Genomic DNA, 11330 nt, shown 5'->3' with positions numbered 1-11330 from the left:
GACAAGATGCCCTCTCTGTGATGACAGTTCTCCGTGGCAGCCGCGTGCCGTCCATGTGGGCAGGTGGGGAGGCGAACTCCCTGCAAAAGCATGCTCCCAAAAAAGATAGTTCCTCAGTAAATCATTGCTCCAAGTTTATTTTTAATAATCTGATTGTCACATTAACTATCTATAGTTTCTGTAGGCTTTCCGACTATTTTTGGTCTGTTGATATCAAATTGATGGTGGCGATTCTAGTTGAGTTTAACGTGTCATGCAATGTGGGGCGGCGGAGCTCAACGACCGCGTCCCTCAGTATGTTTCTCGCATAACCCTGCAGGCTGCAATAAGAATTGCAATCAGCGCTATAAGACGCCCATATGGTCGTAAAGTAGGCTGCCCCATGGTCATATTCTAGGACTGTTGTTGTTTAAAATCGAATTACTCCGCCTAGGCCTATATCTTTCGGCATTGAAGACTATTTATTTATTTGTTTCAGCAGGTATTCAAATTGCATACCTGATTTCATACTTGATTTAAACAGCTGTTATTGAGAAATATCTGATTTCAAAAAGTGTTGTTATTAAGAGATTTGCACTAATCGTCGGGCCAAGTCCAAATTGAAGATCTGCTTGATTGATGACTTGATTTCTACTTTTCATGTATTTGCAATGCACTCGCTAAGCCTGTTGTTAAAATAAAATAGGGAAGAAATAACTTCCCTATAAGGGACATCATATGACCAGTGTGCGGATGACACTTCAAAAGCGTGCAGTAACATTAGGCTATTAGTTTATTTTTAATTCTTACTCACAATTAGTTAAGTTAACATGTTTTAATGTAGCTCAAAATATATATGTAAAAAATATATATAAATTGTGGGTGTGGTCATACGCCAGTAGTTTCTGCCAAACCGAAACGAAGGGGCACCGCACGCTACTGCTCCGTGGTTACGGAGGATTTCATTTCTCCACACCCTTCGAAGTCCTCATATGCGATATGAACGACATTTATCCAGAGTGGGCCAAGCGCGAAAAATATTGCCTGTGTGATCCCTGTCTCTATTGTTTTGTGTGATTTGACCGGCAGTTAGGTCTGCTTATAGGTCGGAATGAAGCGTCCACCGATTATTGACAGGATGGGGTACTTATTCTACCGGAATCGTTCGCTTATTCACTAGACAGTGTCTAGTGAAGAAGCGAGCGAACTACCAGAATCGTTCGCTTCTTCACTAGACACTGTCTAGTCACTAGAGTGTCTAGTGAATAAGCGAACGATTCCGGTAGAATAAAGTACCCATCCTGTCAATAATCGGTGGCCGCTTCATTCCGGCCTTCATAACGAGGCATAGGCTGAATACTTAGTACATACTATTTCTGTCCAGTGTCTACTACTTGACCATACTACACTTGACTGTGTAGTACGGTGCGTAGAACGCCTCCGAACGCTTCCGAACACCGCCGAAACTCCACCGGATGTTTGGAGATGACGTATCTCCCCCAGATGGCAAGCAAAATGTACCTGTTTTCCGTCCTTGTTATCGTTGCTATTAAATAAAAAGTCTCTTTCTACGCGAATGGCTCTTGAAATGGATATCGCTGCTAGAAGGCAGTCGTCGTCGGTCATCTCGTAGAGCGACTTTATCTCATCTCATCTCATTTTCGTCCGCTAATTCCGGGGTCGGGTCCGCGGGGGGAGCAGCTCAAGCAGGGGGCCCCAGACTTCCCTTTCCCGGGCCACATTAACCAACTCTGACGGGGAATCCCGAGGCGTTCCTAAGGCCAGTGTTAAGATATAATCTCTCCACCTAATCCTGGGTCTTCCCGAGGCCTCCTCCCCACTGGACGTGCCTGAAACACCTCCCAAGGAAGGCGCCCAGTGGGCATCCTTACCAGATGCCCGAACCACCTCAGCTGACTCCTTTCTAAGTAAAGGAGCAGCGGCTCTAATCCGAGTTCCTCACGGATGGCTGAGCTTCTCACCCTATCGGAGACGCCAGCCACCCTTCTGAGAAAACTCATCTCGGGCGCTTGTACCCGCGATACTCGTCCTTTCGGTCATCACCCAGCCCTCATGACCATATGGTGAGGATAGGAACGAAGATCGACCGGTTAGATCGAGAGCTTAGCCTTGCGGCTCAGCTCTCTTTTCGTTACAACGGTGCGGTAAAGCGAACGCAATACCGCCCCCGCTGCTCCGATTAGACCTGGAGTTCCATTTCATTGAAATATGCGGCCCGTTTCGCCATTTCGATCAGGGTTTCCATGATCCATACATATCGTCTTTATAGGTTTGGCATGGACGCGCCAGCCCTGTGTTAACCAACCCCGAGTTGATTGAACTAATGCATGACCCGTTGCGGTGGAATCGACAGCTCTGGTTTAGTTGGCACAGGGTCAATCAACCTAGAGTTCAGCGTTTACTCTGTGTTTGTTAGTTTGTGGAATACCCCACAGCATTAAAAGCAGTGTTGTTAAAAAATATATCTATATCTAGTTTGTGTGTGGAGCCAGGGGTGCGTTTGGATACTTAATTTTATTCAATCAATTCATAGTAACGCACCGCATTTAACGTTCAGTAACGGTAACGGTGTTGTGACGACGGAAACATTAATTAGTTAGATTACCCCGTTACTGAAAAAATAACGGCGTCACCTAACGCCGTTATTTTAAATGGCGTTATTACAAACATTGGTAATGATAGGCTATATTTTGCATGGATTGATTGTGTTTAAATATGTAAGTAGGTGGTGTTAAAACAATCTACTGTCGCCAATAACAATTTCAAAAATTAAAATATTAAAATATTTAACACTGGCGCAATATTAAAAAGCGGAAGCGGAAGTGCTTCCACATTAGCGAGTCGTTCCAAACTCTGAACGCTACAAACACTAGGCAGCACTCGCAGCACTCTAGGCGGCGCAGGCTATATGAAATAGAACGCCCTCACCTATACTTTTGTGATCCAATCCAGCTAGTGTCCGTTTTTTTTAAGAAATATAACAAATAATTAATTTAATCAAGTGTTTTAGGGCGCTTTAATGTAGTACTCTGTAAGACAAACCTATTCAAAACAATAACGAGATACGACAAATACTAAAGGTAGTTTTGTTGGAATTTCCGATTAACCAGGTGAAATCTGGGTAAATATGCGCGTTGCCGCCACATGCACGCCGGCGAGAACCAGACAGTTTGGGAACTAGTGTGTAACGCCGGCAGCAACACGTATCGCTCTTGAATGCCACACAGCCCGTTTATGCAACTAACATTATACAACACCACAGTGTTCCCCAACGAGGAGTCAGACTGACGGAGTCAACGTCAAGGTTATTAATCTACGGTCTATGTAATCTTGCTGACATATTTTAATTTGAAGAAATGTTGCTCCAACATCGCTGCTCGCCTTGGTTTTAATATGTATTATCTTTCTACCGTTTGTCCATATAAAACCACAGTAGCCTACGTAACTTAACCCAAGAAAGAGTTTCGACTTTAAATGTCTGTCATCCAATGTGAGAATGCCAGTCGTCAAAGGACGAATGTGAATGATAGGGGTGAGCATTTCTCCTTTATAGATCGATCCGATACGTATCTAGATACATGTGCTACGATTCAGGGACGATACATTTTAATATGGAACGATGCGTTTCGAAATAATCCTTCTATAAAAGAGACATTGCCTACTTTCAAATACATGTAGGCTATGGTATAGGGACCATGGAATCTTAGGGTTTTATATTTATGTCTTTATGGCATGGGGGAAAAATGGAAGACACATTTATTCCATTATTTATAGACTTGATCGCTGTCCTACGCAATTTAAAAAATAGCGAAGCTTTTGTCAATTTTCCCCTCCTTATAAGTGCCAAAAGTGTTCGACACGTTTGATTTCAGATTCGCTGGTGCGCGGAAACTCGTTTCACCCTTTTCATATAGCTGCTATTCGCTCACGTCACTTCTCCGGTTGTTCCCTGCTCGTGAGACGCAGGGCGCGCGCGCAAACAAGCACAAACACGGATCCGCCCGCTTCCTTAAGTTTCATTTTCTGGATCCGTATGGAAACGGAATGAAATGAGTGGACAATGCTGTCTTCATATCAGGCTAAAGCTTCACTCAACCGATTCGCAACGTTTCAATAATCGATTCAGGTGCCCACGTATCGATGTAGTCGCATCTGTTTTAATACAACCAGATACTGATTCGTATTGGTGAATCGTTACACCCCTAATAGACAGGGGTCACTCACATTGAACTTAAGGTTGCTACCATAACTAGCTTTACCTCCTGGATGTAGACGCTCTGTAAGAGGGGGCTAGAGAGAGCCCCCATGTAGTGCCCTATTGTTGAACATATAAGTCTTATCTGATTGTATTTAATGGCGTTAATATCCCCAATATTGCACATCTAGGGGCAGCTTGGGTCATCCCGTTTATATCGGCATGCCTAGGGTTTACAAAAATCATTGTGCGTCATGTATGTGCAACTTTCTGTCAAGATGTCTGTGGAAACATGTTGAGTATTCGGAGAACGCTTCACAGCTTTATTGACAGTTGTACTACTCTTAAATGACCAACAATGATTTTTGTGCAACGTCGTTTGCGGCTCATCAAAATCGAATTACTTATCTGTAATATATGAACGATGCTGAAGTTAACGTGTTAACTGAAAACGGTCCCTTCCATTTATCTCCAGTAGTCAAGAGTGTGAGGATGAACATGACGGAGGAGATGGTGGAGAGGTTTGTGGATGCAGCATCCAGGGGGGATGTGGCGGCGGTCTCGAGCCTGATCTCCCGCTGCCCCTCCCTCCTCGACCGGCCCGGAGCCAACGGCTGGAATGCTCTGATGCTGGCCGCCCGCAACGGACACTACACCGTAACAGAGACCCTGCTGTCACACGGGTTCGAACCGCAAACCTCTATAACCCAAACCAAAAAAGTTAAAATGTTCAAAACTCATGTTGCTCTAACGCTGACACTGTGCTTTAACTGAACTTTAGCAATCAAAGCATACAGTAAGAATTAAAATCAGCCACTGGACCAAGTGGCCCTAGAACTTTGAACAATCTCCTCTCTCCCATTCGACCGCTCCCCACCTTTCCTTCCTCTAGGGCCGATCGCTTGGTCGTAAATCGCTCATCCCAGACAGCCTATGACATCGCCAAGTTCTGGGGTCACACGCACATTGGCAACCTGTTGGTGGGGACGGACAACCAATCCCAACACATCCTAGCGACCACTGACCCGAGCCAGGAGATCTACTTCAGCGCCGAGCCTCTGGACCGTCTAAGCGAGAGGAGGAGCGATGCGACGTGGCAGCAGGACAAACAGAACCAACCCGACTCCGTCTTCCTGCTCTTCTCCGAACTCAGCCCTCTGGTTCACAGTCTGGAGCCCAGCACAGGATCTGGGGTAGGTAGTCGGGTCCTCGGAGGGAGACATAGAGGGAGGTTGTCTTGGGTTCTGGTCCCAACAGACTGAGACCAGAAGTTTTTCTGGTCCCAACAGGCTCAGACCAGCTTGTCCCGGTTCTCCTCCTCGCTGGTAAAGGAGTTGCTGCTCAAGCCAGGCTCAGTGCTGGTCTTCCTGGGCGTGGAGAGGAGACGTCCCTCCTCCTCCCCTGAGACCTCCAGTGAGCCTCCTGCCTGGTTTGCCATCAACTCCACAGAGGATCCAGAGGTTTTGCTTAAGTTGGGTGGGGAGAAGGACCTCTTCTGGGCACGAAGACCCAACAGAGACCTGCTGAACTTCAGCCAGGACGAGGCAGGTCAGTAGAAGTAGAATGTTTTATTTATTAACTGACATGTTCTTCAATAGGGATTCCTAGTTTATTTATGATAGACCCAGGGAATAAGACCCAGGTGGTAGAGATACATGGCATAGGCACCCAGAGCATAGGGACCCATGGGGTAGAGACCAAGGAAGTAGCGAACCAGGGCAAAGGGACCCATGAGGTAGAGACCCAGGGGGGTATAGAAACAGGGGGTTGAGCCCCAGGGCATAGAGACCCGGGGGCTAGAGACCCACGGCATAGGGACCCAGGGGGGTAGTGACCCTGGGTACTAGGGATGGGCAAAATGATTATTTTCCGGGAACTTGTTCTTTCAGTTCAGTTCACTATAACGATTCGTTTATTTGATTTGGTCGTTTTGATTCGTTCGTTACGTCAGATTATTAAAAAAAACGAAGAAAAAAAAACCTTATTTTTATTATTATTATTATTTTAAATTGGTCATGGGTCCGGATTGGACCGTCAAGACCGCGGTCCGCCGTTTGGAGATGCCTCCTATATAGTATAACCGAACGTCCCACCAATATTTACACCACTTGCACAGGTTTTACATTTATAATTGTATTTTACTTTACATTTCATTCTTCATTGTTCAGGCATTACAGAACTTTCATGGTCATAAATAAAAAATATACGACTGCAATTTAATTTCTTTGTTTGTTCTTAAATTGACGTAGAATGGAGCAAAGACTCCTGGGATTGGGAAATGCGTTTATCCAATAAACAGATGGAGGTCAAGTCTATTTTCGAAAAAATGTAGGGGGATATATGAGTGGCCCCACGTCGAATGGTATGACCCAAGATACGTCAGACAGAAAGCGCGCATATTCGACGGTACCCCGCCTTGTCATTGGTTTACCCAGGTGCCATTGCTACCTCTCATTGGCTGAATCTTTGAGAACGTTGTAGACTCAATCAATATAAGTCGCGGGGAGACGAAGCTCTGTTCGTTTTTTATATTTTATTTACGTGACCATATTTTTGGTTGATGTTTAAAAAAAAGAATCAAAGAACCAGTTCTTCTTGTTTTGGGGAACTAGTTCTTGTCGTTCACGTTCGGGATTCGTTTGTTGTAACGAATCGGTCGCGACCGACACATCCCTACTAATCAACAGTGAAGTATCACTTGCCTTGACCTTCTTCTCAGTTATACTCTGTAACTGGACCTCAAACCCCCAGGTATCTTAGCGCAGGCACGGGCGGTGTTGGCGTGGCACAGTCGCTACGCCTTCTGCCCAACCTGTGGGAGCAGTTCCAGGTCAGAGGAGGCGGGGTACAAGAGGACCTGCACCAATGCAGCTGTAGCAGTCTGCAGGGGGTCCACAACACCAGCTACCCTCGCGTCGGTGATAAGACCCATGCTCTTTTTCTTTCACCACTGTAGTTCGTTTAATTTTGCATGATGTGGTTTGATTTGTGGTACGATGCAGATAGTTTTAATGCACTGGCTTGATCTTGTTATCACAGATCACACCAGTTTTTTCAATACTCAGTTAATTAACCGTCTCTGAGAATATTATACAAAGATAATAGGTAGGCTTGTAGGGATAGGGAATACATCTCTCTGTGCCCATCCCTAAACCAGCTACAAAGACAATCACTGGGCCTTTCATTAATACTCCAAGTGAAACTGTAGGACTGACCCGTGTGCTTGATGTCCTTCATGGTTTAAAAGACAAACATCCACAAGCCATATTCTTTCATTTGGTGTCTAACCTTTGACCTCCTGGTGTTGTGATTGAACCTTGACCCAGACCCAGTGGTGATCATGCTGGTCCTCCACCCGGATGGGGAGCAGTGTCTGCTGGGACGCAAAAAGGTCTTCCCCACTGGGATGTTCTCCTGTCTGGCTGGCTTCATAGAGCCGGGTAACTAACACAAACAACACCACAGAGGAGGTAACTTAACACAAATAACACAACAGAGGAGGTAACTAACACAAAAGACACAACAGAAGTGGTGACTAACAAAACAAACACAGGGCAGCAGTAGCTGCCCTGTGTCAGGAGGTAGAGCGGGTTGGCTGGTAACCTGAAGGTTGTTGGTTCGATCCCCGGCTCCTCCTAGCTGAGTGTCGAGGTGTCCTTGAGCAAGGCACCTAACCCTGACTGTTGGCTCCCGACGAGCTGGCTGTCGCCTTGCATGGTTGACTCCGCTGTCTGTGCGTGAATGGTGAATGTGAGGCAATATTGTAAAGCGCTTTGAGTGGCCAATGGTTAGAAAAGCGCTATATAAATGCAGTCCATTTACAGTTACATTTACATAGGTGACTAACAACACAACAGAGGAGGTAACTAACACAAACAACACCACAGAGTAGGTAACTAACACTAACGACACAACAGAGGAGGTAACTAACACAAACAACACCACAGATGAGGTGACTAACACAAAAAACACAACAGAGGAGGTAACTAACACTAGCAACACAACAGAGGAGGTAACTAATGCTGTGTCTGAAATCGAGCACTTACGTAAGTGCACTTACATTGAGTGCACTTAATTATCCCTACAGTACACTTACTTATAGGCTCAGTGCTCTCCTTTCTGCAGTGCACTGTCAAAACAGCCTTTGCGCACCTACCGGAAATGAGTTTGCAGTTTGACGGTTCTTCTTCTGTGGTGTTTTTCTTTCTGCTTGATCATTTCCATAATTCGCCCATCATTTTAATAGCTATCCATTTAAATTACAATCAATCAATTTCTATCGATTTTATTTGTATTTATTTTAGTGCTGTATAGTACTAATCAACTGCGGCCGTTGAGGGTGGAAAGTGTCCAACGGTCCACACTAGGGATGTCCGATATTGGCTTTTTTGCCGATATCCGATATGCGATATTGTCCAACTCTAAATTTTCGATTCCGATATCAGCCGATACCGATGTCGATATTTGGGTTATTTATTTTTCCTCAAACCTAATTCAGGTAACATTACATATCTCCTGTTGTGGAATTAACACAACATGCTTAATGTTATTGTGATGCCCCACTGGATGCATTCTTGAATGCAACAAGGCTTTCCAAATGTTAACATTGTCTGTGCAAAATAAGAAAAATACTTCAACTTAATTTAAGGGGAAAGTAATAATTAATAATTATTACTTTTGGAAAGTAATAATTACTTTCCAAAAGTAATTTGGAAACTAATTGTCTTTCCAAATTGTCTCAGACAAACTGGTCTGAGACCAGTTTGTCTGAGACCAAACTGGTCTCAGACCAAACTGGTCTCAGACAACAGTTTGGATTACACTCTCCCTGAGATAATCTTGACAATGCCCACAACAAATAGGGCAAACCTGACTTCACAAATGATAAAACATTGTACCTGAACAACTATGTGCAACATAGCAGTATGTTTCTTTAACTAAAACTCAATAACCTTAATTGAATAAATGCACAAATATGAGTCAATTACAATGTGCACTGTACTGCACAATTTTGAAAACATTTATTTGAGCTATAAAAAAAAAAAAAAAAAATCGGTTTTAAGGCAAAAAAAATCCGATACCGATATTGACCGATATTACATTTTTATGTTAATATCGGCCGATAATATCGGTGGGCCGATAATATCGGACATCTCTAGTCCACACTCAAGTTTTAGATAGTTTTGAGTGCCAAAACGATCTAAAACTTGAGTGTGGACCGATGGACACTTTCCAACAGCAGATAACAAGATCTTGGTCTGGGGGGTATCCAGTCTATGCTTCTCACTCTCCTAGGGGAGAGTGAGCAGGATAGACTGGATACCCCCAGTCCATTCTGCCGGCGATTTGAAAGGAGAGGAGCAATACATTTCTTTCTGCTTCCGATACGCTTTTGCGGGAGCCAATCAAGAAGCTGTCTTTTCCCCCTGGCACATTATTGGCTGGTTTAAATCAATGACGACAGGGAAGCGACGGCAAGCAGACAATTACGTACAGTCATTTTAACTAGGCCCGTTGACGCCTCTTGTGCTGAAGAAAATGACAGCAGCCTCCCAAGACCAATCTGCAATGCGATTGACGTTGGTCAAGGCAATAGCCAGGCTATGAGCAGGAGGTATAAACATGTGCTTCTCCTCTAGGAGAGTGAAGAGTATCAACATGTAGTTCTCCCCTAGGAGAGAGTGTGGAGAGTGCTGTGCGGAGGGAGGTGGAGGAGGAGAGCGGGGTGAAGGTGGGGTCTGTGCGCTATGTGGCATGTCAGCCCTGGCCCGTCCCATCCTCCCTCATGATTGGCTGCCTGGCCGTCGCACTGTCTACGGACATCAAAGTGGATGAGAATGAGATCGAAGAGGCACGCTGGTTTCCACGGCAAAAGGTCAGCTACTTCCTCAAAACTTGATGAATCACAAGCACACAAAACAGTGTGCTTGTGATTGTGAACATGTTTTCTGTCTTTCAGGTGATTGATGCCCTCTTCAGGGGAGGTAGTCCCGTCCTCCTCCTCTCTCCTCAACAGACCATCGCCCACCAGCTCGTCAAACACTGGATTGGCTGCAACTCCAACCTTTAACACCTCACATACTACACATGAACAGCAACATGCTACAATCCCATACATGCATACAACCACCAACATGAATACAACAGTCAACCTCCAACATGCTTCATACAAAGGACAACATGCAACACCAAAACACATAACCACTATGGAATACCTGAACCCAACATTGGCCTGGATTAAGTTTAATCAAAAGTTTTGATTGGACACATTCATTGCAGATATTCCCTTAAAGGGCAGACGGTCCAAGTGGGACCTCATCAGCTACCAAGCACTTCCAGACTTGAACATAACATTAAAATGACACAGTTCTTTCCAGAGCAGCCATTGCTTTTTTTAAAAGTCCAAGGACGTCAGATATTTCCAAGTTATGGCCGATGTAATAAAAATACAATTTCCTGAATAAAATGGTTGCATGCTGCAATCACTAACCTGGCTGCCCACTGCTCCTAGCTAGGATACCTTCAATGCAGAGGAAGAATTGATCAAATATGAGTTCAGTTCATAATTATAAGTTCATTTGAAATGATTTAATTACAATATTAAAGAGTAACCTGACTTTAAAACCAAACCGCAAATACAGAATCCCCAGTTTTATCCCCGAGTTATTTCAATTAATATGTTTTTTTTTTTTTACCAAATTGTAAACTGCGCCAGGAGAAGTATATATGATCCTGGTTCAGTCAGGTGGAAGATAATCGTGTCCAGGGTAAAAAATTGAATCTTTGCTTTAGAATGTATCAAGAAGTGTGGTTGTTCTATTGTACTTCAGCACCAGCCACTCGGATACAGGAGCTCCCAAAAGGACTGGTCTCAGTGAAGTTTGAGCTGAGGATGTAATCTCCCTCGCAGACCATCAGAGAAACCCCTGCGCGGTGCAGACCCTCACCTAAACAAAGATTGAAAACCTCTGAGTTGTGGAACTTGCTGAGCTGTGAGGTCACTTCCTCTTCCTGGGGAAAAAAATAGCTGCGTAGGAGGGGTCGTTGAATGAGGGTCTGCATCCTGTCAGAAAGTGCTTCCTTGGCGACGAGGCTGTTGGCGAAGTAGTCCGGGCTTGGGAAAGAACGCACTTAT

At 44.6% G+C, this 11330-nt stretch overlaps 1 protein-coding gene across 1 annotated transcript; it reads left to right on the top strand.

The window, feature by feature from the left end:
• The first annotated feature begins 2890 nt into the window (after positions 1-2890).
• On the top strand, positions 2891-10824 carry nudt12 (nudix (nucleoside diphosphate linked moiety X)-type motif 12). The gene is given in 10 exon segments (XM_030363261.1): positions 2891-3304; positions 3434-3532; positions 4671-4878; positions 5088-5388; positions 5485-5743; positions 6947-7060; positions 7063-7113; positions 7522-7635; positions 9871-10070; positions 10155-10824. Coding segments are annotated over 9 exon segments (1416 nt in total). The 5' UTR covers positions 2891-3304; positions 3434-3474; the 3' UTR covers positions 10266-10824.
• Positions 10825-11330: the final 506 nt, after the last annotated feature.

This window comes from Gadus morhua, chromosome 8 (assembly GCF_902167405.1).
Source record: "Gadus morhua chromosome 8, gadMor3.0, whole genome shotgun sequence".
Taxonomy (NCBI): domain Eukaryota; kingdom Metazoa; phylum Chordata; class Actinopteri; order Gadiformes; family Gadidae; genus Gadus; species Gadus morhua.
Note: the sequence above shows the minus strand (reverse complement) of the source record. Positions and strands in the feature narration are given on the sequence as shown.